Source organism: Nicotiana tabacum, chromosome 3 (genome assembly GCF_000715075.1).
Source record: "Nicotiana tabacum cultivar K326 chromosome 3, ASM71507v2, whole genome shotgun sequence".
NCBI classification, from domain to species: Eukaryota; Viridiplantae; Streptophyta; class Magnoliopsida; order Solanales; family Solanaceae; genus Nicotiana; species Nicotiana tabacum.
In genome coordinates this window covers 69,489,611-69,516,995 of record NC_134082.1, presented here as the reverse complement: position 1 = coordinate 69,516,995, position 27,385 = coordinate 69,489,611, and the positions used below count along the sequence as shown (strand labels likewise).

General features: G+C 39.3%; 1 protein-coding gene across 1 annotated transcript; it reads right to left on the bottom strand.

Annotated features, from left to right (window-relative positions):
* Positions 1 to 22,023: 22,023 nt before the first annotated feature.
* LOC107813146 (14-3-3 protein 4) lies at positions 22,024 to 26,577 on the bottom strand. The gene is made up of 5 exons (NM_001325902.1): positions 26,549 to 26,577; positions 24,591 to 25,090; positions 24,387 to 24,509; positions 22,629 to 22,745; positions 22,024 to 22,392 (listed from the first exon to the last, which is right to left on the bottom strand). The coding sequence occupies exons 2-5, from the start codon at positions 25,068 to 25,070 to the stop codon at positions 22,330 to 22,332; spliced, it is 783 nt and encodes a 260-aa protein (NP_001312831.1). The 5' UTR covers positions 25,071 to 25,090; positions 26,549 to 26,577; the 3' UTR covers positions 22,024 to 22,329.
* Positions 26,578 to 27,385: the final 808 nt, after the last annotated feature.

Below are 27,385 nucleotides of genomic sequence, written 5' to 3'. Positions count from 1 at the left end.
AGATAACCAAAACTTGCGGAAGTAAAACAATTTAAAAACAGAAATAAGGCAATAACAGTGTTAAATGTGCCACTCGGCATACACCATATTTATATAGATCTCAAAACCAATATCTAAATCCAAGACCCGGAAACCCACAAATCACAAGCTAAGATCAATACTACATAGCTCTAACTCCGGAATGTCTAATAAGAACAGAAAAGTACAGAAGGGCTAAATACTAAAAGTAGGAATAGAAGGGACTTCTCGGTTTGTGGATGCGGTAGATGTACCTCGAAGTATCTAGAGCAGTTGCCTCCTCAAGAATGATAGGCCTGAGTAGAAGTACCTGGATCTGCACATGAAAAACATGCGCACAAGGGGCATGAGTACACCACAGCGGTACTCAGTAAGTGCCAAGCCTAACCTCGGTCGGGTAGTGACGAGGAAGGTCAGGGCCCTACTGAGGTTAAATACAATATAAGGGTTAACAGTGTGGAATAAAATAATATAAATAAGTGTAACAGTAAGAAATAACATAGAATTGATAGAACGACACTAGAACAGAGACAAAACAAGTCGCGGAAAGAAATACAGCTCAACACAGAGATAATAACCGGGGCACCTTCCAGGATACCGTCCTGTAGTCCTAATAACAAATCGGGGATCTCCCAGGATACCGTCCTTTAGTCCCATATGTACATATACAATGGATCTCCCGGGATCCCGTCCCGTAGTCTAACTCATAGTGCGCGGGGATCTACCAGAATCCCGCTTCGTAGTCCCAAATGTAAATACCCAGTACTGGGGGAATCTACCGGGTGCATTCCCGTAGTTCCATATAACTGTGCAGGGGGATCTACCGGAATCCCACATCCGTAGTCCCAAAGTAAATAGACGGATCTACAGGGAATCTAATCCGTAGTCCCAAAGTAAACAGACAAGGGGGAGCTACCGGAATTCCACATCCGTAGTCCCAAAATAAATACACAACAGCAGCAGGAAGATATACAGTAAAGTCAGAATTTCATATTTAGGCAATAAATGATTCTAGCCTAGCATGTTGCACAGAATTCAAGTAAGGCAGGTTGAATCAAATAAGGCAATTAAGTCACTTAGACATGCTTTCCTAAGCTAAAAACATGCTTAATAGTGCAAGAAATAGAAACAGGAAAGGAAACATATTAGTAATTACTTAAAGAAAATCGGATTTCCAACAATTAACACAAGTATGCACTCGTCACCTCATGTACAAAGTATTTCAATTACCAAATATATCAATCCTAAGGGTAAGGTCCCCCACACAAGGTTAGACAAGCCACTTGCCTCGAACCGGCTCAAAATTAACCCAATACCACGTCTTTACCACGAGTACTCGACTCCAAATGGCCCAAATCTATTCAATTCAATTGCATAATGTAAATAACACTTCAAGCCCTAATTACCCTTTTTCCCCAAATTTCTCACCACTAATTAGGTCTTTAATCACATAAAAATGAGTTATGAAGTCAAGGAAGTTACCTCCAAGCGATTCCCCTTTGTTTTCCTCAAAAATCTCTTTCAAAAGCTTCAAACCTGGATAAAAATGGTGAAAGAATCCCTCAAATTCGCGAAGGCAACTATTTATATGTTCTGCCCAGCGATTTTTGCATTTGCGACCCTGCGACCGCATTTGCGGTCCTGCTTCTGCAGAAACTTAGTCGCATCTACGACTTTTCATTAAATGGCCAATTTCCGCACCTACGGCCCCCAACTCGCAGGTGCGATTTCGCTTCTGCGGAAATATCCCTCGCATCTACGGAACCTGCTAACCTCCCTCAATTTCGCTTATGCAGCCTCTTAGCCACTTCTGTGGTGCCGCATCTGTGGTCCCCAAACCGCAGATGCAAAAATACCAGAAGTAGCAAAAATACAGCAGCTGCAACAATTTCTCAAACTTCCCGTCAACCATCCGAAATCACCCCGAGGCCCCCGGGACCTCAACCAAAAGCACCAACATCACCTAATACCTCATTCAAACTTGTACCAATCCTTAAAACACCTAAAACAACATCGAAACCTTGAATTAATCAAGGATTTAAGCCTAAGAACTCCAATTTTCCTCAAAATACTCTTTTGATCAAAAAGTCTATCAAATCTTATTTGAATGACTTGAAATTTTGCACACACGTCACATTCAACACTATAGAGCTACTCAAACTTCCTGAATTCCATTCTGACCCTCATATCTGTCACGACCCAAACCGATGGGCCGCGACAGGCACCCGGTACCTTACTCGACCGAGTACCAACGTAAGGTATCTTTCTTATTACATCATCATATACACGTGACACACAGGCCTAATAGGACAACATAATCATTTATAAACTCAAAACATAGGCCGACAAGGCCGTATAATCTTTTACGTATATGACATATGTCTACAAGCCTCTAAGAATATATAAATGTCATAGAGTCCAGGATAGAGTCCCGCCATATCAAACAATACACGTCTAAATCATACTAACCAACCAAGCAACTCTGAAGCAAATGGAGCACACCAACATCTTACGTTGAGCTAATGGCCTACTAGGAGGGCTCTCGACCTGTCTATCGGGACCTATGAGCATGAAACGCAGCGTCCCCAGGCAAAAGGGATGTCAGTACGAATAATGTACCGAGTATGTAAGGCACATAAGTAAGTACATCAGAGACATGGAAGAAATATAGAGTACATGACTCAACCTGCAAGTCTGAATAACTTTGTAAATCATAAATTACTTTTAGCATCATGCATGTGTGTATGAATGTCATGTCGTGCATAGGTACATGTTTCAGAATATTATAAACCTCTGAGGGCATCCCATCATATCATATCGGCCACTGTGGGTAAAATCATCATCGTATACCAGTTGATCAGGTGGTGGTGCGTATATAACGCCGTAACCTTTTACCATATCCCATATACATATATACGCGTATATAATACCGTCTGAGTCATGGGTCAATGTACATGTATAAATGCATGAAATGCATATGAAATACAATAATAAAATCTTTCGGTACGTCATAAGACAATTATACCTATGATTAATATCATAAACTCATTTTACGTATTTTCTGAGACCCATGAACAGACGATGGAATAATAAGACATATAGAAATTCAAGAACATAAGCATTTCTAATACTTTTATGAATAGAGTCATATATGGAATTTTATAAAATCTAGCTAGTCATAATCATAGACATAGACATAGAAAAATAAAAAGAAGAAGCAATTGAAGACATAAAACTAGAATTAAAGAGTAAATTAATGGGTTTTCTCTAATTGTAGTCACAAATTGCCCAAAATGGTTAAGTATAACTGCTAGCAGCTACTACACTACAAAAGTTGTCGTAAAAAAGTATTTCTCATCTATTTATAGTGCTTTAAAATTTGGTGACAAAAATGCCCTTCGGATGATTTTGCGGCCGCATAATTTCATCTGGGATCCGCGCTTCAGTATGTTGCTCTTGCAATGCTTATCTGTTAGAGAGATTCTGCGGCCGTGTGTAAGCTTCTGTGAACACACTTCAGCTTCTGTGGCCGCACAAATTGGTTGTGTACCTGTGATGACCCGGTTGGTCGTCTTAATAATTTACGCCATGATCCCCTATTAACTGCCTTCCCCGTGTTTTATTTTTGCCATGTTGATTTTTCGGGATGTTCGGTTTGAGTTTCAGAAAGTTTTGGGACACTTAGTCCCTAAATGAGAGCTTGAGTGTTGGAAAGTTGACCATAGTCAAAACAGTGAGAAGACGGCCTCGGAATAGAAATTTGATGGTTTTGTTAGCTTCGTTGGGTGATTGCGGGCTTAGGGGCATGTTCAGATTGTATTTTGGAGTCCATAGCCAATTTAGGCTTGAAATGCCGAAAGTTGAATTTTTGAAGTTTCCGGTTCGATAATGAGATTTTGATCCGAGGGTGAAAATGGGATTCTGGAAGTTGGAGTATCTCCGTAGTGTTTAATATGACGTGTGTGCAAAATTGCAGGTCATTCGGACGAGGTTTGATAGACTTTTGGATCAAAAGCGTATTTTTAGAGTTTTTGGAATTCTTAGGCTTGAATCCGATGAAAAATAGGGGTTTTGATGTTGTTTTGAACATTCTGAAGGTTGGAACAAGTTTGAATGATGTTTTAGGATTGGTTGGCATGTTTGGTTGAGGTCCCGGCGGCTTCGGGTGTGCTTCGGATGCTCAACGGGTCATTTTTGGACTTAGAGAATTGCAGAAAATGCAACAGGTCTCCAGTTCTGGTTTCCTTCTTCACATTAGCGAGTGGGATCTTGCATTCGCGAAGAGGGGCTAGGGATGATGGAAGCTTAATGCTTAGAGTTCGCGATGATGGTCCCGCGTTCGCGAAGCTGTGAGGTCGTATGCCTACACGTTCGCGAAGAGGGTTCCGCGTTCGTGTAGGAGGGAGAAAGCTGCTACCGTGTTCACGACATGGGGCATCGCATTCGTGATGAAGGAAATCTGGGCCAAGCAAAGTTGTGCTTCGCGAACGCGAGGGTCCTTCCGCGTTCGCGAAGAAGGATTTACCAGGGCAGATTAAAAGTCGAGGGTTTAGCCATTTTTATCAAAACTAGAGTTTGGGAGCTCGAATTTGAGCGAGATTTTGAGGGATTTTCAGAGATATAAATTGGGTAACGATTGCTTACTACTTTTTGCTTGTAACCCATTAATCTAAACATTTATTCATCATTTATTTTCGGATTGGACATGAAAATTGGGAAAAGTTGGAAGAAATTTCTTAGACCTAGAATTCGACTTTTGATTGGGAATTTGATCTTAGATTTGGATAATTTTGGTATGCATAAACTCGTGAGAGTGTAAGGATTCTAAAAATATAAATTTTACCCGATTCCGAGATGTGGGCACGAGGGGTGTTTTGGTCATTTTACCTTATTTCGCGTATTAGCTTAGAATTTCTTTGTAGAATCAGTTACTTGAAGTGTTGTTTATATTATGCAATTTAATTGAATAGATTTGGGTCATTTGGAGTTGAGTACTCATGGCAAGAACGTGGTCTCGGGTTGATTATTGAGCCGGTTTGAGGTAAGTGGCTTGCCTAACCTTGTGTGGGGGACCTTCCCCTTAGCATGTGGTATATTTGGTAATTGAAATGCCTTGTACGTAAGGTGACGAGTGTGTACTTGTGCTAATTGTTGGAAATCTGGTTTTTATTAAGTAATTACTAGTATGTTTCCTTTCCTGTTTTTATTACTTGCACTATTAAGCCTGTTGTTAGCTTAGGAAAGCATGTCTAAGTGACTTAATTGCTTTATTTTCTCAAAATGCCTTACCTGAATTTTGTGCAGCATGCTAGGCTTGAATCACTTGTTTTCCTTAATATAAAATTTGTCATTTCTGAATATTTTCCTATTACTGTCGTGTATTAAAATTGGGACTATGGATGTAGGATTCCGATAGCTTCCCCTTGTCTGTTTATTTTGGGACTACGGATGTGGGATTCTGGTCGATCCCCCTGCACAGTTATATGGAACTATGAGAATGCACCGGTAGATTCGCCCAGTACTGGGTATTTATATTTGGGACTATGGAACGAGATTCCAGTAGATTCCCACACACTATGAATTGGACTACAGGACGGAATCCCGGGAGATACATTGGCTATATATATTTGGGACTACAGGACGGTATCTTGGGAGATGCCCGATGGTTATTTAGGTACTGAACCGTATTTCTTTCTGTGTTTACCTTATCTCTGTAATAGTTGTTGTTGCCCTTTATATCTTGTGTTACTTTTATTGTTGTACTTATTTATACTGTTCTATTCTACACTGTTGAACTTTATATTTTATTTAACCTCAGTAGGGCCTTGACCTTCCTCGTCACTACCCGACCGAGGTTAGGCTTCGCACTTACCGAGTACCGCTGTGGTGTATGCATGCCCTTTTTGCTCATGTTTTTCATGTGCAGATCCAGGTACCTTGACTCAGACTTACCATCCTTGAGGCGAGGCGACCCTTCGGAGACTTCGAGGTATATTTGTCGCATCCGCAGACCGAGGAGTCTCTCTCTATTCTCTCTTGTTGTTACAACCCTTCTGTTTTTACTTGTTTTAGACTATTCTGGAGTTAGAGCACTATGTAATATCCTTAGCTTGTGATTCATGGGTTTCCGGGTTTTGGGAGAGATATATATATTGGATTTGAGAGTTATAGTTTGTATGTCGAGCGGCACTTTTAAAACATTGTTTTATTATATTTTTTTGTTTTAAATTGTATTCTTCCGCAAATTGGTTTATCTTCCGCGTTTTAGGTTTACCTAGTCGTAGAGAGTAGGTTCCATCATGATGGTTCACAGAGGGTGAACTGGGGTCATGACAAGTTGGTATCAGAGCCCTAGGTTCATAGGAGTCATGGATCACAAGCCAGTTTATTAGAGTCTCGTTGATCGGTACGAAGACGTCTGCACTTATTTACGAGAGGTTATGTAACTGTTAGGAAAATCCCACTTCATTTGATTTCCTTGTCGTGCGAGATTTTGACATCACAATTCTAAACTTTTGTCTTCCATTCTCTTACAGATGGTGAGGACACGCGTTACCCGAGATGATCAGGCACCTGCACACCCTACTGCAGCCGTCAGAGGCCGGGGATGGGGTAGAGGCCGAGGATGCGCACGTGATGCAGCCAAAGCACCTGCGCGACTGCTGCCGAGGTACCACCAGCAGTTCTAGCCGAAGTCCGGGCACCTGATACACCTACTGCTACTACTACTCCAGCACTTCAGGAGACTCTGGCACAGTTCATGATCATGTACACCACTTTAGCTCAGGCAGGGTTGCTTCCCCTTATTGTAACTATGTCTCAGGCCGGGGGAGGAGCATAGACTCCCGCCGCTCGCACTCCTGAGCAGCGAGTGCATGTTGACCAGGTCGCTGAGATTATTCCTGTATAGCCTGTAGTTCGAGATCAGCCCGAGGACAGGGCAGCGGCTTCCGAGGATAGCAACTGAGGCTTGAGAGGTTCAAGAAGTACAAGCCTCCTATTTTCAGTGGTCTAGCATCGGATGATGCTCTAAGATTTCTAGACGAGTGTTACCGCATTCTCCGTACCATGGGTATATCAGGATCGAGCGAGGTTTCCTTCACTACTTTCCAGCTTCGAGGAGCCACCTATGAGTGGTGGCACACCTATGAGTTAGACAGTCCGGATGAGGCTGCTTCACTGACATGGACTCGGTTTTCAGATCTGTTCTTGAGAGAGTTTGTTCCTCAGAGCCTCAAGGACACATAGCGCATAGAGTTTGAGCATTTGCGCCAGGGTACTATGACTGTCTTAGAGTATGCTGTTCATTACACTAGTTTGGCTAGGCATTCACCAGCCTTGGTTTCTACTGTTCGCGAGAGGGTTCGCCGGTTTATTAAGGGCCTTATCCCCAACATCAGATCTAGCATGCCTCGTGAGTTGGAGATGGATATTTCTTATCAGCAGGCGGTGAGCATTGCTAGGAGGATTGAGGGTATGCATGCTAGGGAGAGAGAGGAGAGGGAGGCCAAGAGGTCTCGAGAGTCGGGCCATTATTCTAGTGCTCGTGCCCCAGCTGCAGGTCATCATGGCAGGGGTTATATGAGTCACCCTGTTCATTCATCTCTTCTAACAGCCAGTGGTATTCCAGCTCCTCCTAGACCTTAGGAGCCTTATTACGCACCTCCAGTATCTAGTGCGCCTCCTGCACGGGGTGCTTTCAGAGGTTAGTCCAGCAGACCTGGCCCAAGCAAGTTGCAGCCACCACGTCCCCCCAGAGCTTGTTTCGAGTATGGTGACACACGCCATATGGTGAGGGATTTCCCTAGACTTGGGAGGGGTGCACCTCCACAGACTCCTCAGCCACAACGTACCCCGCAGAGTTCTCAGGCCATGGTTACAGCTCCAGTTGCTATCCCACCTACTCAGCCAGCTAGAGGTGGAGATCAGGGAGGTAGAGGTCGCCCTAGAGGAGGAGGCCAGGCCAGATACTATGCCCTTCCTGCCCGTACCAAGGTTGTTACCTCCGATTCTGTCATCACAGGTATTATATTAGTTTGTCACAGAGATGCATAGGTTCTATTCGATCCAGGCTCCACTTACTCTTATGTGTCTTCTTATTTTGCTCTGCATTTGGGTGTACCTCGGGATTCTTTGAGTTCCCCTGTTTATGTTTCTACTCTTATGGGAGATTCTCTTGTTGTGGACCGCATTTATCAGCCGTGTTTGGTTGCTCTTTGTGGTTTTGAGACCAAAGCCGATTTATTGTTTCTCAGCATGGTAGATTTTGATATTATCTTGGGCATGGACTGGTTGTTACCCCATTATACTATTCTTGATTGTCACACCAAAATTGTGGCTTTGGCTATGCTAGGTGTACCGCGTGTTGAGTGGAGGGTACTTTAGATCACACTCCCAATAGAGTTATTTCTTTTCTTAAAGCTCATTGTATGGTTGAGAAGGGGTGTGACGCATATTTAGCTTATGTGAGAGATGTCACTATTGATACCCCTTCAGTTGATTCAGTTCCAGTAGTACGGGATTTTCCCGATGTGTTTCCAGTTGATATTCCAGGCATGCCGCCTGATAGAGATATTGATTTTGGCATTGCTCTGTTGTCGGGCACTCAGCCCATTTCTATTCCTCCGTATCATATGGCTCTTCTTGAGTTGAAGGAGTTGAAGGATCAGTTATAGGAATTGCTTGATAAGGGTTTTATTCAGCCTAGTGTATCACCTTGGGGTGCTCATGTCTTGTTTGTGAAGAAAAAAGATGGTTCTATGCGTATGTGTATTGATTATTGCCAGCTGAACAAGGTTACAATGAAGAGTCGTTATCATTTGCCTCGTATTGATGATCTGTTTGACCAGCTTCAGGGTGCATGGGTGTTTTCTAAGATTGACTTGGGCTCAAGTTACCATCAGTTGAAGATTCGGGAGCCAGATATCCCGAAGACTGCTTTCAGGACTCGGTATGGTCGTTACGAGTTCCTTGTTATGTCATTTGGGTTGACCAATGCCCCAGCAGCCTTTGTGCATTTGATGCACAGTGTGTTTCGGCCGTATCTTGACTCGTTCATCATTGTCTTTATTGATGATATTCTGGTGTATTCCCGGAGTCGGGAAAATCATGAGCAGCACCTGAGGACTGTGTTTTAGACTCTGAGAGAGAATAAGTTATATGCTAAGTTCTCGAAATGTGAGTTTTGGTTTGATTCAGTGGCATTCCTAGGCCACGTGGTATCGAGTGAGAGTATTCAGGTGGATCCGAAGAAAATAGAGGTCGTGCAAAGTTGGCCCAGACCATCCTCAGCTACAGAGATCTGTAGTTTCCTTGGCTTGGCGGGTTACTACCGTCATTTTGTGGAGGGGTTTTCATCGATTCCAGCCCCTATAACCAGGTTGACCCAGAAGGGTGCTCCGTTCTAGGGGACGGATGAGTGTGAGGCAAGTTTTCATAAGCTCAAGACAACTTTGAGTACATTCCCAATTTTGATACTACCTATAGGTTCGGGGTCTTATACGGTTTATTGTGATGCCTAGAGGATTGGCCTCGGAGCGGTGTTGATGCAGGATGGTAGGGTGATTGCCTACGCGTCCAGACATTTGAAGGTACATGAGAAGACTTATCTGGTCCATGACCTTGAGTTAGCTGCCATTGTTCACGCCCTGAAGATCTGACGCCATTATTTATACGGTGTGCCTTATGAGATTTATACTGACCATCAGAGCTTGCAACACTTGTTCAAGCAAAAGGATCTAAACTTGCGCCAGAGGAGGTGGTTAGAGTTGCTAAAGGACTATGATATCACTATTTTGTATCTCTCAGGCAAGGCCAATGTGGTGGCTGAAGCTTTAAGTTGCCAGGAAGAGAGTTTGGGGAGTTTGGCTTATTTACCAGCATCGGAGAGGCCTATGGCGATGGATGTTTAGGCCTTAGCCAGCCAATTTGTGAGATTGGATCTTTCGGAGCCTAGTCGGGTTCTAGCTTGCGTGGTTTCTCGGTCTTCCTTATTTGATCATATCAGGGAGCGTCAGTATGATGACCCTCATTTGCTTGTCCTCAAGGACAAGGTTCAGCACTGTGATACTAGAGATGTGACTGTTGGTGATGGTGGTGTATTAAGGATGCAGGGTCGGATTTGTGTGCCCTGTGTTGATGGACTTCAAGAGTTGATTCTAGAGGAGGCCCATAGCTTGCGGTATTCCATTCATTCGGGTGTCGCGAAGATGTATCATGATTTGAGGCAGCACTACTGGTGGAGACGGATGAAGAAAGATATAGTTGGATTTGTAGCTCGGTGCCTCAACTATCAGCAGGTGAAGTATGAGCACCAGAGATCGGGTGGGTTACTTTAGCAGATAAAGATTCCAGAGTGGAAGTGGGAGCGGATCACTATGGACTTTGTAGTTGGGCTCCCACGGACTTTGAGAAAGTTCGATGCTATTTGGGTGATTATGGATCGGCTGACCAAGTCCCCTCATTTTATTCCTGTGTGTACTACTTATTTTTCGGAGTGGTTGGCGAAGATCTATATCCGGGAGATTGTTCGTCAGCATGATATTCCAGTTTCCATCATTTCAGATAGAGGTACTCAGTTCACATCACGATTCTGGAGAGCCGTTCAGCATGAGTTGGGTACTCGGGTAGAGTTGAGTACATCATTTCACCCTCAGACAGACGGACAATCTGAGCACACTATTTAGATTCTTGAGGATATGCTTTGTATGTGTGTGATTGAGTTTGGAGGGTCTTGGGATCAGTTTTTGCCATTGGCGGAGTTTTCCTACAACAACAACTATCAGTCCAGCATTTAGATGGCACCATATGAGGCTTTATATGGGAGATGGTGTAGATCCTCGGTGGGTTGGTTTGAGCCGGGTGAGGCTAGATTGTTGGGCACAGACTGGTTCAGGATGCTTTGGAGAAGGTTAAGGTGATTCAGGATATACTCCATATAGCCCAGTCTAGACAGAAGAGTTACGCGGACCGGAAGGTTCGTGATGTTTCCTATATGGTTGGAGAGTGGGTTCTGCTTCGGGTTTCGCCTATGAAGGGCGTCATGAGATTCGGGAAGAAGGGAAAGTTGAGTCCGAGATTTATTTACCCTTTTGAGATATTGAGGCGTGTTGAAGAGGTTGCTTATGAGCTTGCCTTACCTCCCGGCTTGGCAGGAGTTCATCCGGTATTTCATATTTCGATGCTTCGGAGGTATCACGGTGATCCGTCGTACGTGTTAGATTTCAGTTCAGTCCAGTAGGACAAGGATCTATCCTATGTTGAGGAGCCAGTGGCGATATTGGACAGGTAGGTTAGAAAGCTGAGGTCAAAGAACATTGCATCAGTAAAGGTTCAATAGCAGGGTCAGCCGGTCGAGGAGGTGACCTGGGAGACCGAGCAGGATATGCGCAGCCGTTACCCTCATCTTTTCACTACTTCAGGTATGTCTTTATGCTCGTTCGAGGATGAACGAATGTTTAAGTGTAGGAGGTTGTGACGACCCGGCGGGTCGTCTTAAGAATTTACGCTCTTATCCCCTATTAACTGCCTTCCCCGTGTTTTATTTCTGCCATTTTGATTTGCCGGGATGTTCGGTTCGAGTTTCGGAGAGTTTTGGGACACAGTCCCTAAATGAGAGCTTGAGTGTTAAAAAGTTGACCATAGTCAGAACAGTGTGAAGACGGCTTCATAATGGAAATTCGATGGTTCCGTTAGCTCCGTTTGGTGATTTCGGGCTTAGGGGCATGTTCGGATTGTATTTTGAGGTCTATAGCCAATTTAGGCTTGAAATGCCGAAAGTTGAATTTTTGAAGTTTTCGGTTAGATAATGAAATTTTGATCTGAGGGTCGGAATGGGATTCCGGAAGTTGGAGTAGCTCTGTAGTGTTTAATGTGACGTGTGTGCAAAATTCCAGGTCATTCGGACGAGGTTTGATAGACTTTTTGATTGAAAGTGTATTTTTAGAGTTTTTGGAATTCTTAGGCTTGAATCCGATAAAAAATAGGGATTTTGATGTTGTTTTGAGAATTCCTAAGGTTGGAACAAGTTTGAATGATGTTTTAGGATTGGTTGGCATGTTTGGTTGAGGTCCCAAGGGCCTCGGGTGTGTTTCGGATGCTCAAGGGTCATTTTTGGACTTAGAGAATTGCAGAAAATGCAGCAGGTCTCCAGTTCTGGTTTCCTTCTTCGCGTTCGCGAGTGGGGTCTCACATTTGCGAAAAGGAGCTGGGGCTGGTGTAAGCTTAACACTTCGCGTTCGCGATAATGGTCCCGCGTTCGCGAAGCTGTGATGTCTTATGCCTACGCGTTCGCGAAGAGGGTCCCGCATTCGCGTAGGAGGGAGAAAGCTGCTACCGCATTCGCGACATGGGCATCGCGTTCACGATGAAGGAAATCTGAGCCAAGCGAAGTTGTGCTTCGCGAACGCAAGGGTCATTCCGCGTTCGCGAAGAAGGAATTTCCTGAGTAGATTATAAAATTTCAAAGTCGATGGTTTAGCCATTTTTATCAAAACTAGAGTTTGGGAGCTCGGATTTGAGCGAGATTTTCAGAGATATCAATTGGGTATCGATTCCTTACTCCTTTTTGCTTGTAACCCATTAATCTAAACATGAATTTATCATTTAATTTCGGATTAGAGATGAAAATTGGGAAAAAGTTGGAAGAAAGTTCTTAGACTTAGAATTCGACTTTTGATTGGGAATTTGACCTTATATTTAGATAATTTTGGTATGTATGAACTCTTGAGAGTGTGAGGATTCTAAAAATATAAATTTTACCCGATTCCGAGACGTGGGCTCGAAGGGCATTTTGGTCATTTTACCTAATTTCGCGTTTTAGCTTAGAATTTTTTTGTAGAATCAGTTACTTGAAGTGTTATTTACATTATGCAATTGAATTGAATTGAATTGATTTGGGTCATTTGGAGTCGAGTACTCGTGGCAAGAACGTGGTCTCGGGTTGATTATTGAGTCGATTCGAGGTAAGTGGCTTGCCTAACCTTGTGTGGGGGACCTTCCCCTTAGGATGTGGTATATTTGGTAATAAATGCCTTGTATGTGAGGTGACGAGTGCGTACTTGTGCTAATTGTTGGAAATCCGATTTTTATTAAGTAATTACTAGTATGTTTCCTTTCTTGTTTTTATTACTTAAGCATGTTGTTAGCTTAGGAAAGCATGTCTAAATGACTTAATTGCTTTATTTGCTCAAATTGCCTTACCTAAATTCTATGCAGCAAGCTAGGCTAGAATCACTTGTTTTCCTTAATATGAAATTTGCCATTTTTGAATATTTTCCTGTTGTTGCCATGTATTTACATTGGGACTACGGATGTGGGATTTCGGTAGCTTCCCCTTGTCTATTTATTTTGGGACTACAGATGTGGAATTCCGGTAGATCCCCCTACACAGTTATATGGAACTACGGGAATGCACCCGATAGATTCCCCTAGTACTAGGTATTTACATTTAGGACTACGGAACGGGATTCTGGTAGATTCCTGCGCACTATGAGTTAGACTACGGAACGGGATCCCGGGAGATCCATTGGCTATGTATATTTGGGACTACAGGACGGTATCCTGGGAGATCCCCAATGGTTATTTTGGTATTGAACCGTATTTCTTTCTGTGTTTACCTTGTCTCTATAATAGTTATTGTTGCCCTTTCATATCTTGTGTTACTTTTATTGATGTACTTATTTATATTGTTCTGTTCTACACTGTTGAACTTTATACTTTATTTAACCTCAGTAGGGCCCTGACCTTCCTCGTCACTATCCGACCGAGGTTAGGCTTGGCACTTACTGAGTACCGTTGTGGTGTACTCATGCCCTTTCTGCGCATGTTTTTCATGTGCAGATCCAGGTACCTTGACTCAGACTTATCATCCTTGAGGCGAGGCGATCTTTCGGAGACTTTGAGGTATATCTGCCGCGTCCACAGACCGAGGAGTCTCTCACTATTCTCTCTTGTAATTACAGCCCTTCTGTTTTTACTTGTTTTAGACTATTTTGGAGTTAGAGCACTATGTAATATCCTTAGCTTGTGATTCATGGGTTTTCGGGTTTTGGGAGAGATATATATATTGGATTTGAGAGTTATATTTTGTATGTCGAGCGGCCCTTTTAAAATATTGTTTATTACATTATTTCTGTGTTAAATTGTATTCTTCCGTAAATTGGTTTATCTTCCGTGTTTTAGGCTTACCTAGTCGTAGAGACTAGGTGCCGTCACGATGGTTCACGGAGGGCGAACCGGGGTCGTGACAGGACCGCGCTTTAAGGAGGCTTCAAACTTGTTCTTTTGCATCTTCTCTGATCTCTCAATCTTGTCAGTGCGAGCTTCAAATGCGACCACACATATTGGTTTACGGACCGCGCTGCTGCTAAGATCCTCTGAAGCTTCATGGTTTAATATGCAGCTGTACTTCAGTTTTCCGATATTGTATCAATGATAAGCATGCTGAAATACGGGTTTATGTTTTGCTCTCATTTGGTTGATTCAATATTTTAAATAGCCCGAATATAGTTGAATGTGATGCCCAAGAAATTACGTTTTTTTATAACTCCTCAAGTGAAGATTTAGTACTTTTAGAGGATTGTTGTTTATTGTTAAAGAGAAACTAATATTTTTCTGGTTTGTGTTAAGAGGCAAGCAAATCTAATTGATCATTGCTTGGCAAAAGAGTCTCGAAATTGTGCTAGTCATTTCTATTGGGAGTATTCTCTTTGTTTTATTGTAAACTTGTTTGTTGCTAATTCAGCCTAATAAAAATCTTTATTTGAGTTTTAAAAAACATGTGTTTGTATATAAAAAAAATTCACTTAGTTAAGACTACATATGTTCACTTTAGCAAATTACTTAACCATAATAGGTTAAAATGATTTAGTGTACACTTAAAGCGGGTAAGTTTTGTCCTGCAGTGATTGCATTTCCTTGGTTACGATTATTTCAAATATTGTTAATTATTATTACTAATTCTTATGAGTAACATTTCTAATATATTATTAACAATGATGACAACTAATTCCAAGTAAAAAGGGTATGTTGTATATGTTATTACTATTCATGTTACTTTATCAAGTTTATATCAGTTCAAAATTATATTAAAATAAAATTTGATTAAAAAAATTCACACTAAAAGTTGTATATGGCTACTAAATGCTTCATATACATATACTTCATATATATATATATATATATACTATATGCTTCATAGTTCTAATGTACTTCATATACATATTTGATTTTAGAGAAAAGATTGAGGAAATTGTTGTTAACTTCGAGTTGAAAGTTTTAAATATTTTCACTCTTTTATTAGAGTTTCGCCATTTTTCTCAAAAGAAGGCAAGTACATTTTCTTTTGAATATGCTCATTGCATATCGCGGACTGGTTCGATTTACATGTGTTAGGTACTACCTCCGGTTCACAATAAGTGACCCCTTTAATTTTTCATTTTAATTAATAAGTGTCCAGTTAGGTAACCAAGAAAATATTCAATTTGTTTTTACTCTTTTACCCTTATGTACATATCCCTAAAAACAAATCTCACTTCTCACTATACCTACATGACCAATATTTAATAAGGGTAGTTTAGTCATACTAGGTATTTTTGTATAAGATTTAACATTATCTTAATGGGCGTGCTAAAAGAAAATTGGTCACTTATTGTAAATTGGAGGGAGTATATAGTTTGACAGCATGATTGGAGTTTCTTAGAGCTTATGCTATGTAAAAGTAAGTTGTTCGTGTTATAAAATAAAGACTGTAAAGTAAAGACAACTATAGAGAGAAACTGATATATTATTCGAATTCAAACTGATGTACATAATGAACTGAAATCTCTTCTATTTATAGAAGAAAGGAAGCTGCTGTGTAAGCTGTTACTGTACCAGATATGGATAATCTTCTACTGAGAGCAATGTTTATCCATAACGGAGTACTGAAAAGATAAGCTTATTATACCTGGTATGGATAATCTTCTACCGGGAATAATGTTTATCCATAACTGGGTACTGAAAGGATAAGCTTATTATACCCGATATGGATAATCTTCTACCGGGGGTAATGTTTATCCATAACTGGGTACTGAAAGGATAAGCTTATTATACCCGATATGGATAATCTTATACCGGGGGTAATGTTTATCCATAACTGGGTACCGAAGTGATAAGCTTCTTCAGAAAGCTTATTTCCAATAGAGTACTAAATAGATAAACATATTTACAGTGGAGTCCCATATGGATAAGCTTCTTCAGGAAGCTTATTTACAACGGAGTACTAAATGAACATCCATAATATAATATATTTATATCATTCCCCCTTGGATGTTCATTAAAAGATAACGTGCCTCATTAAAACCTTACTAGAAAAAACCACGTGGAAAAAAATCCCAGTGAAGGAAAAAGAGTACACATATTTAGTAAGACGCATTGCTAGGTGTTTTATTAAAAACCTTATAAGGAAAACCCCATGGAAAAAACCTTAGTAAGGGAAAAAGAGTGCATCGCATATTTTACTCCCCCTGATGAAAACTTTGTTTCAAATATTTGAGTTTCCGCATTCCAATCTTGTATACCATCTTCTCAAAAGTTGAAGTTGGCAAAGATTTAGTGAATAAATCTGCTAGATTATCACTTGAACGGATTTGTTGCACATCAATGTCACCACTTTTCTGAAGATCGTGTGTGTAGAATAATTTTGGTGAAATGTGCTTCGTTCTATCTCCTTTTATAAATCCTCCCTTCAATTGGGCTATACATGCAGCGTTGTCTTCGTATAAAATTGTGGGTCTTTTCTCACATTCCAAACCACATTTTTCTCGAATAAAATGAATTATTGATCTCAACCATACGCATTCTCTACTTGCTTCATGAATAGCTATTATCTCAGCGTGATTTGAAGAAGTAGCAACAATAGATTGCTTTGTGGAGCGCCATGATATGACAGTACCTCCATATGTAAATACGTAGCCGGTTTGAGATCGAGCTTTATGGGGATCAGATAAATAACCTGCATCTGCATAACCGACAAGATCTACACTATCTTTGTTAGCATAAAACAAACTCATATCAAGAGTTCCCTTTAAATATCGCAATATATGCTTAATCCCGTTCCAATGTCTCCGTGTAGGAGAAGAACTATATTTTGCTAGTAAATTAACAGAAAATGCTATGTCAGGCCTTGTAGCATTAGCAAGATACATTAGTGCACCAATTGCACTAAGATAGGGTACTTCGGGACCAAGGAGTTCCTCGTCCTCTTCTGGAGGTCGGAACAAATCCTTATTCACTTCAAGTGATCGAACAACCATTGGTGTACTCAATGGGTGCGCTTTGTCCATGTAAAAGCATTTTAAGACCCTTTCTGTATAGGCAGATTGATGGATAAAGATCCCGTCTGCTAAATGTTCAATTTGCAGACCAAGACAAAGTTTTGTCTTTCCAAGATCTTTCATCTCAAATTCTTTCTTAAGATATTCAATTGCCTTTTGGAGCTCCTCTGGAGTTCCAAAAAGATTTATGTCATCAACATAAATAGCAAGTATAACAAATTCTGATGTCATTTTCTTTATAAAAATACATAGACAAATAACATCATTTATGTAACCTTCTTTCAGCAAATATTCACTAAGGCGATTATACCACATGCGCCCAGATTGCTTTAAACAGTACAAAGATCTTTGTAATCTGATTGAATACATTTCCTGAGATTTTGCTTCAGGCATTTTAAATCCTTCAGGGATTTTCATATAAATTTCATTATCAAGTGAACCGTACAGATAAGTTGTAACTACATCTATTAGATGTATTTCAAGCTTTTCATGTAGTGCTAAACTGATGAGATATCGAAATGTTATAGCATCCATAACATGTGAATATGTTTCATCAAAATCGACTCTAGGTCGTTGTGAGAATCCTTGTGCAACAAGGCGAGCTTTGTATCTTTCAACTTCATTTTTATCATTCTTTTTTCGCACAAAAACCCATTTATGACCGACTGGTTTTATACCAGCACGTGTTTGGACTACTGGTCCAAAGACCTCTCTTTTAGCAAGTGACTTCAATTCCGATTGAATTGCCTCTTGCCATTTTGGCCAATCATATCTTTGTCGACATTCTTCGACAGATCGAGGTTCAAGATCCTCACTATCTTGCATAATATTAAGTGCAACATTATATGCAAAAATATTATCCACCACTATTTCAAATCGATTTAAATTAATCCCATCACCGATCGAACTTATTAAAAGTTCCTCACTCACATGAGCTTCGGGTTCATTGATTTCTTCAGGGATCTCAAAACTAATCAGATTTTGGGTCTCTTCATGAGATCCCTTCATAGTATAGTTTTGATCATTTGTCGATTTTCTTTTTCGAGGATTTCGATCCTTAGAACCCAAAGGCCTACCACGCTTCAGGCGTGCTTTAGGTTCACTAGCTCTCATGCTAGTAGATGGTCCTACTGGGACATCAATTCGGATAGGCACATTCTCTGTTGTGATATGTGACTTAGTTATCCTTTTCAAATCAGTAAATGCGTCTGGCATTTGATTTGCTATATTCTGTAAATGGATGATGTTCTGGACCTCCTGATTACATATAGGGGTACGGGGATCAAAGTGAGATAATGATGAAACTTTTCACACAATTTCTCTTTTGATTTCCTTTTTCTCTTCCCCTAATTGTGGGAAATTGTTTTCATCAAACCGACAATCTGCAAATCGAGCAGTAAATAAATCTCCTGTCAATGGTTCAAGATAGCGAATAATAGAGGGTGATTCAAACCCAACATATATTCCTATCCTTCTCTGTGGTCTCATCTTACTACATTGTGGTGGTGCTACTGGCACATATACAGCACATTCAAAAATTCGTAGATGGGCAATATTTGGTTCATGACTAAAAACTAATTGTGACGGAGAATATTTATTATAATGTGTCGGTCTGAGACGGATAAGTGATGCTGCATGCAAGATAGCATGGCCCCAAACAGTAGTGGGCAATTTTGTTTTCATAAGTAGTGGTCTTGCTATCAATTGCAGGCGTTTAATAAATGACTCTGCAAGGCCATTTTGAGTATGAACATAAGCTACAGGATGTTCAACTTTTATCCCAACTGATAGACAATAATCATCAAAAGCTTGAGATGAGAATTCTCCTGCATTATCAAGGCGAATGACCTTTATAGGATAATCTGGGAATTGTGCCCTTAATCGAATTATTTGGGCTAATATCTTTGCAAACGCCAGGTTGCGAGATGATAGTAGGCACACATGAGACCATCTTGAAGATGCATCTATTAGGACCATAAAATATCTAAACAGCCCACTTGATGGGTGAATAGGTCCACATATATCCCCATGTATACGCTCTAAAAGGCAGGGGATTCAATATCAACCTTCATTGGTGATGGTCTAGTGATCATTTTTCCTTGATAACAGGCATCACAAGAAAATTCGTCATTTGTAAGAATCTTCAGGTTCTTTAATGGATGCCCACTCGAATTTTCAGTAATTCGTCTCATCATTATTGATCCGGGATGGCCCAAACGGTCATGCCAAAGCACAAAAATATTTGAATCCGTAAACTTCTGGTTTACGATAGAGTGTGCTTCAATTGTACTAATTTTTGAATAGTATAAGCCAGAAGATAAAGTTGGTAATTTTTCTACAATGCATTTCTGGCCAGAAATATTCTTTGTAATACAAAGATATTCCCTGTTCATTTCATCTATTGTCTCTACATGATACCCATTTCGGCGGATATCTATAAAACTCAACAAGTTTCTTCGGGACTTGGAGGAGAACAATGCATTGTCTATAATAAGTTTTGTTCCCTTAGACAGAAATATTATGGCTCTTTCGGAGCCTTCAATCAAACTTATATTACCAGAAATTGTTGAAACATTTGCTTTTTTCTTATGCAAATAAGAAAAGTATTTCTGATCGTTGAATATGGCATGAGTTGTTCCACTATCAATAACACAAATATCTTCATGATTTGTCTTTGATCCAAACATAATTTGAGGATTATCCATATTCTTCAAAATAACATAAATAAAATATATTATAGTAAATATCATTATCAAAGCATAACATTTATTTATGTACAACAATTACATAACCATACTATCTATTACAAACAACAAAAATTAAAATATTTACATTTCTACAGATTCACTACCGATTACATGACTTGTTTCTCCTTCTGGGAGTGCAAAGTAATCAGCTACATCCAAATGCATGAAGTCTAAATTATCTTCAGAAATAAAATTTGCTTCAGCATTTTTCTCTGTCTTCTTCAGGGAGACTTGATAAAGCTCAACCAAGTGCTTTGGCGTATGACAGGTACGTGACCAGTGCCCTTTTCCTCCACATCTATAACATGCATTTTCTGCATTTGGCGCTTGCACCGCTTCATGCTTTTGTTCCTTCCTTTTCCACTGCTGGTGGTGAGGAGGCTTCTTTGGTGCATTATTATTACCATGATTGGGGTTTCTTCCCCGACCACGGCCATGACCACGACTGGGGCCACGACCTCTTCCACGTTTAGCTTGGTGGAAGTTCGTCTCATTCACTTCAGGGAATGGACAAGAACCAATAGGTCGGCTTTCATAATTTTTCATTAATAGCCCATTATGTTGCTCTGCTATAAGAAGATGTGAGATAAGTTCAGAATACTTTTTAAATCTCATCTCTCGATATTGCTGCTGCAGGAGCATATTCGAGGCATGAAAAGTGGTGAAAGTTTTCTCCAACATATCATGATCAGTAATATTATCACCACATAATTTCAATTGGGAAATAATTCTGAACATAGCAGAATTATACTCACTGATAGATTTAAAATCTTGTAGCCTTAGATGAGTCCAATCATAATGTGTCTGTGGAAGAACGACCATCTTCAGGTGGTCATATCTATCTTTCAAATTATTCCACATTATGACTGGATCTTTAATAGTGAGATATTCCATTTTCAGGCCCCCATCAAGGTGATGGCGTAGGAATATCATTGATTTGGCACGGTCTTAGTTTGATGCCTGATTTTTATCCTTGATGGTGTCTGCCAGACTCATCGCATCAAGATCAATTTCAGCATCAAGCACCCAAGACATGTAGCTTTTGCCCGATATATCCAGGGCTACAAATTCAAGTTTAGAAAGATTTGACATTATTTAGGAAAAGAAAGTTCTTATCTCTAATACTTTCAAAGTATTTGCTCGAGATGTCAGTCTCGTGTTGATAACGTGTTATAAAATAAAGACTGTAAAGTAAAGACAACTATAGAGAGAAACTGATATATTATTCGAATTCAAACTGATGTACATAATGAACTGAAATCTCTTCTATTTATGGAAGAAAGGAAGCTGCTGTGTAAGCTGCTACTATACCAGATATAAATAATCTTCTACTGAGAGCAATGTTTATCCGTAGCAATGTTTATCCATAACGGAGTACTGAAAAGATGCTTATTATACCCGATATGAATAATCTTCTACTGGGGATAATGTTTATCCATAACTGGGTACTGAAAGGATAAGTTTATTATACCTGGTATGGATAATCTTCTACCGGGGGTAATGTTTATTCATAACTGGGTACTGAAAGGATAAGCTTATTATACCCGGTATGGATAATCTTCTACTGGGGGTAATGTTTATCCATAACCGGGTACCGAAGTAATAAGCTTCTTCAGGAAGCTTATTTCCAATAGAGTACTAAATAGATAAACATATTTACGGTGGAGTCCCATATGGATAAGCTTTTTCAGGAAGCTTATTTACAACAGAGTACTAAATGAACATCCATAATATAATATATTTATAACAGTTCTGACTTTATTTTTTGTATAACTTAAATAAAGGAAATAGTAAATATGACTTTCTACGCAATCACGTAGAACCAGTAACTTTTTGGCCCATATGCCAACACTCTGCATAAACTATTTTTCTCAATCATGTGAATCCCCCAAGGGATTCAAGGGAGACGGTGGAAATTTCAGGAAAGGGTTGAAAAGTTTTGCTAGATGTTAACAATTAATTCAAGGATTTCAAAGAATTTGAAAATACAAAGATGATTACGCAACATGCAAATAAGACTATAAATACGAGCAAAGTCACCAACACAAGCAAATACTGCCACCATATCAAATTTTAATCACCATAGCACTATGCGACTAGCTTGACCACATTCTATCACACTACATGTTTTATATTAAACCATTTCGACAGTGACACACACAGCCATTGAAGTATCTAATTCACGATCTTGCTATATCCCCATGCAGCACCCTATAAAATAAAGACTACAAGACTATGCTACTAACTCATCACTGCTGCCCCTCGCTTGACTCATGTTTTGGAGCTTCCTTGATATCATCCCCAGCATCCTCCTGGAATCAGAATATTTAACAACAAAACCCATTCAAATCAGTAAGTCAATAGTTAAAGTATGTGAGTACTATTCCAGACTTTGGCAATCAAGCACAAGCTGATCCATTTTTCCGGACGTACACAGGTTAAGCAAATCTTTTGTTAGTGCGGGTGGGACTCTGTGTGTATGTTCGTGAGAAAGAGAGAGACACACAGATAAATAAATAGATAGATGGGCAGATATATAGAGAGAGACCGCATTATCTGAAGTCCAAAGTGTAAGATTGTCTCGGAGAAGTTGCATGATCAATGTACTGTCCTTGTAAGATTCCTCGCCAAGTGTATCCAACTCTGAGATAGCTTCATCAAAGGCCTGCACGATTAAAATCATTGTTTAAAAATATCTCCACACATAATATGGTGTTACAGAAGATGAGGCACACTTAAAATCACATGGTAAGAATGTCTCAGAAGACCTATTATCCTTCAAAATCCACACAAACTTGGTGAAAAATTGAACCAATAGAAGCAAAAAAATCCATATCAGCGCCACCAACAAGTTGCAAATTAATTTAATATAGCCAAACCCAACTAGTTTGATGCACTGTAGACATGGTTGTTATTGTAAAACAAATACTAAGTTTACGAAGTTAAATAATGAGCACTCTGAAATATTCAGCCACACCATACAAACAACAACGACACAATAAAATCCCACAAAAGTGGGGTCTGGGGAAGGTAGTGTGTACGCAGACCTTACCCCTACCCCAATGAGGCTGAGAGGCTATTTCTGATAGACCCTCATCTCAGGAAGACGGAAATAAAACAAGAAGAGATAATATATAATCGTCAATAGAAACCATAGAAATAGTACAACATCATAAAAACCATAAAATAGATGGCATGTAATAACAATAACCATTAATCAAGGCCCGAAGCTATCAAATCGGCCACACCATAATTGATTGAATATTTTTTTACCGGCCCGAAAAGGTAGATAATTATATCCTTAGGGTCAGGCTGTAATTCTCATCCTACCACTATAATTGTAAGAAGATGCTGCTTTCCTAGTCTTCTAGATTATCATGAAACTTAATTGTGACTTGACTTTGAGTACAAGAGCAAAATGATTTGTTACTAGGGTCCTACAAGTCAACCTGCCAACCAAATGGTCATGTTCATACATAAGCAAAAAGTTATTCAGGCTGCATTAGATATTGGTTTGTAACACCTACCTCTAAGCTAAAAGAATGAAAGCACTCTCTCTCCACAGTCTAGTCCATGCTATTTTTTTTGTCTCATCAACCATTGAGTACTAGAAATTCATTGTGACTACCATATAGGGAGACAAAGACAGCTATAATTCTAATGGAAGCCCAACAATGTAAGACATAATCTAGAGAGACGCCAGATGATGTATCACCGAGTTCAAAAGTTCTAAAAAAGATGTCTACAACTAACAACACCTAACTAGAATTGCTACTAGGTCATATACAAGGACAAAATCTAGACAAGCTTCAGTTGAAATTTTTTGCGTGTAAAACTACCACAACCCAGGCCAAGACCCTGAAGTGAACAAAAAAATGCAGGAAAGAATGCAAAGGAAATAAGCTCTTCTTCCAGTTTGAACAAAGAGAACTATAACAAATTTAGGTAAGACAGTACTTTACTCCAACCTTCGGCCACGAAAAGGCCTCTTTGGCTGATAACTGTTTCAGTAAACTAACCAGAGTATATGGTAGGCATAAATCAAATCGTTCAACACATCAACAATGATTCCTATCATTCAAACATCACATACCAAGCTTTGTAGTCATTATGAGGCCACTAATGATAAAGTTAATTCCTATTTGAAAGGTACATGCAAGCTTAATTAGTATGGTAAAAATATCTAGCTTTTCCATGGACACACATGACATATCAACTATAAGAACTAAGAAAAAAATCCATGTAATTACGAGAGAAAGAGAGAGAGTAATCCAAGTCAAAGAATCAATAAAAGCAGAGAGATTACCTGTTTTGCAAGGTTACAAGCACGATCAGGTGAATTAAGAATTTCATAATAGAACACAGAAAAGTTAAGGGCAAGTCCCAGCCTGATTGGGTGAGTAGGAGCCAGCTCAGTCAAAGCAATATCCTACAATAGTAGACACTAAAATATCAGATTCTGCTAAATTACAAGAAGAGAAACTGACAGTGCTCACAATAGATCACCTACCTGAGCAGACTTGTATGCCAATAAGGTGTTCTCAGCAGCTTCTTTCCTCTCTGACCCTGTTTTAAACTCAGCCAGGTACCTGTGGTAATCACCTTTCATCTTCAAGTAAAAAACTTTGGACTCAGCTGCTGAGGCTGATGGTATTAAATGGGACTCAAGGAGACCCAAAATCCCATCACAGATCTTGCTGAGTTCAGCCTCAATTTTGGCTCTGTATTCTTTAATAGTTTTGACATGATCTTCATTTCCACGACTCTCCTCTTTCTGCTCAATTGAAGAGATTATCCTCCACGAGGCCCTTCTTGCACCAATCACATTTTTGTAGGCCACAGAAAGAAGATTCCTTTCCTCAACAGTCAGCTCCTCGACATCACCTGTCTTTGCAACCTTCTCCATAAACTCAATCATTTCCTCATATCGCTCGGCCTGCTCAGCTAGCTTGGCCATGTACACATTTTCTTCACGCGATGAATCGGCCATGTTTGTTGTTTGTGAAAAACCTGATTCAACACAAATCCATGTAATTGAACACCACATGCCGGATGTCAGAAAGCATGGCTTCGCACACAGCTAAACTGCAACTTTTGTATCTACTTATCACCACTCTCCATGAATAATCTCAAGTGAACAGCAAAAAGCCCCTTGAAATATTATCATTGGGGCTCAACACCCCATGAACTATTTTTGGGATAATTAATTTCCTTTGACCTTTGCTTAAGTTTCCATGATTTATAAGGTGCAACTATAAAGAAACTCATTTTCTCTGATGCAAATAAAGACTTGAGGGAGAGACACCAGAGAATAATGGCTAACAGGTTTGCTATGTTTGGAAATAGGCAGGTTTTTGCCTCTTAACTATAGTTAAAGTGGTGGTCGAACTAATTAAATCTAAACCTTTGAAGACTAAAGTGGACAGGTGTTATTCATTTAAAGCTACACTGAAAGAAACAGGAGAGTAACAAATGTTGCAAGAGGCACCTAGGAGGGAGCGTGAAGGGTACTGTTGGATACCAAAAGAAACTTCTTCAAGAGAAGTAACTCCCTAGTAACTATTTTTTTTTTTTGATGACCGAGAAATCCGTCTGGGGCCGATCCTTTGGACCAACCGCAGCCTTCGAAACTCGGTGGATAATGGGCCCGCCCCTCTACCCTTCTCCACTTAAATACCAGGCTTTGCTTTGCATGGTATGGGGGCTTGAACCTGTGTCCTAAGACACAAATCCACCACCCTTTGCCACTTGAGCTAGGCCCTGGAGGCCTGAAGCCTGTCGTGTATTCATAAAAAATAAAGATAAATCACAGAGATTTACAAATAAACAAACAATACAAACAGACCTACTTTACATTTTTTCCCCAGAGACATAAATCACTATTTCGGTATTTGTATTTTGCTAATACAGCAAGTGAAAGCTTAAAATACTGATATGAAGCTGTATCAGTGTACTGTGTGTATTTCAAGTTAAACACCTCTTCTACTCACCAATCTTCAATTTTCACAAGCTTTTACCAAGTAAAGTTCGTGTCCAAAATAATTTCAACTTTCACAAAATTTTCAACAACTTCTATTTCGTTTGTCTTCGTCGTGTTTTTCTTTTCTTTTATTGATATAGTACTTCAAACAAATGGTCAGTCATGAAATCCAGGAGTTCAAAATGGAACCAGTTCTGTTTCTCAAATTTCCTTGCTTACTATATGAAATGTGTAATACCTTAAAAATCGGAGTAAAACATAGAAAGACTAACAACAACAATAAGCACTAGTCGTGAAACGGCTCAAATCATTTCAGATTCAAAGCAATCGGGTGGTCAAAGTTTTCAGATCTGTACTTAAGAGACAAATATGAAGAACGGAATATCTAAACAAAACGACAGATCTAGTTCTGGAAAAACCCCTAATTATAACATCATCAATAGCATAATCGATTTGTGAAGGGAGCGAAAATAGATTCGATAAAGTACCTAGGGTTATGCAGCGGGTGGTTTCTGATTGTCGCTCCTACGTGCAGACGGAAGGAAAAAGCAGACTTGAGTAAGCGAATGGAGTTAAATAATAGTAGGTGACGTAAGACCTAGTAAAATCTATCTATCTATTATTGAAAATAACGGCAAAGGTTAAATATATCCCTCTACTTTCAAATATTATTTACATGTATACTTCGTTATATTATTGGGTTATTCATACCCCTACCGTTATATATTGGAACAAAAATACTCCTATTTTGGATGGAGTCCCACGTGACAGCACCAGATTAAAATGGCTCATATCTTTTTTTTACCCAACCTATTTTACAAAAAACACACAACTCGAACCATATTTTCATTTTTCAGTTTTTTTAAAGAATTTTTTTTTGTAAAACATTAAAAAAAATTTCAAAATATTTTCGTTTTTTTAAACTGAGTAGATACTGAAAAGATTTTGCAAAACAAATTGTAAAAACAGGAAAAAAAATCATTTTTTTAACAAAATATTTTTTTTGTAAAACCTATAAAAACATATTTGTAAAAAATGGAAAAACAATTTTCCAGTTTTTAACAAAATATTTTCGATTTTTAAAAACTAAAAAAAATATTTCCAACAAATATTTTCGTTTTTAAAAAATATTTTTTTTCATTTTTTCAGTTTTTTTAAAGATTTTCTTTTTGTAAAAACTGAAAAAACAAATTTGTATAAATTGAATTTTGTTTTGTAAAAATAGAAAAAAAAATATTTTCGTCTTTTAAAAACTGAAAAAATTATTTTCAACAAAATATTTTCGTTTTTGAAAAATATTTTTTTTTATTTTTAAATTTTTTAAA